At 57.6% G+C, this 564-nt stretch overlaps 1 protein-coding gene across 1 annotated transcript in view; it reads left to right on the top strand.

The window, feature by feature from the left end:
• Positions 1 to 405: 405 nt before the first annotated feature.
• LOC113979906 (transcription activator BRG1-like) overlaps positions 406 to 564 on the top strand; it is a gene marked incomplete at both ends in the record, with an annotated part of 444 nt that continues 285 nt past the window's right edge. Inside the window, one exon of the mRNA XM_027707185.1 lies at positions 406 to 512. Within this exon, the coding sequence (XP_027562986.1) occupies positions 406 to 512 (107 nt within the window). The remainder of the gene's footprint in view (positions 513 to 564) is intronic.

Here is a 564-nt window from a genome sequence, read left to right as displayed (position 1 = left end):
GAGGAGGAGGAGAAGAAGGAAAAGAGGAGGAGGGAAAGGAGGAGGAGGAGAGGAGGAAGAAGAGGAGGAGGGAGAGCAGGAGGAGGAAAAGGAGGAGAAAGGAAGAGCAGGGGGAGGAAGAAAAGGAGGAGGAGGAAGAAGAGGGGGAGGAGGAAGAAAAGGAGGAAGAGGAGGAGGAAGAGGAAAAGGAGGAAAAAGAGGGGGAGGAGGAGGAAGAGCAGGAGAAGGAAGAAGAGAAGGAGGAGGAAGAAAAGGAGGAGGAGGAAAAGGAGGAAGAGCAGGGAGAAAAGGAGGAGGAGGAGGAAAAGGAGGAGGAGGAAGAGCAGGATGGAGGTTTGAGGGGTCTGAGAGGGAGGAGGAGGGAGAGGGAAGGGCCGGGGGGGGTTTCTGTCCCTGTTCCCACAGGGAATGTTCGTGCCCGGAAAGCCCGGGATGGGATCTGGGAGGAGGAGAGGGAGGAGACCACATTCCCTCCTTCCCAGCGGATGGACCTGGACCGTCGGCGGGAAGAGGCCCGGAATCCCAATTCCTGGGATCCCATTACTGACTCCATTCCCTCAATCC

Source organism: Neopelma chrysocephalum, unplaced genomic scaffold, assembly GCF_003984885.1.
Source record: "Neopelma chrysocephalum unplaced genomic scaffold, ASM398488v2 Primary Assembly neopelma1_90394, whole genome shotgun sequence".
In the NCBI taxonomy this organism is placed as follows: Eukaryota; Metazoa; Chordata; class Aves; order Passeriformes; family Pipridae; genus Neopelma; species Neopelma chrysocephalum.
Note: the sequence above shows the minus strand (reverse complement) of the source record. Positions and strands in the feature narration are given on the sequence as shown.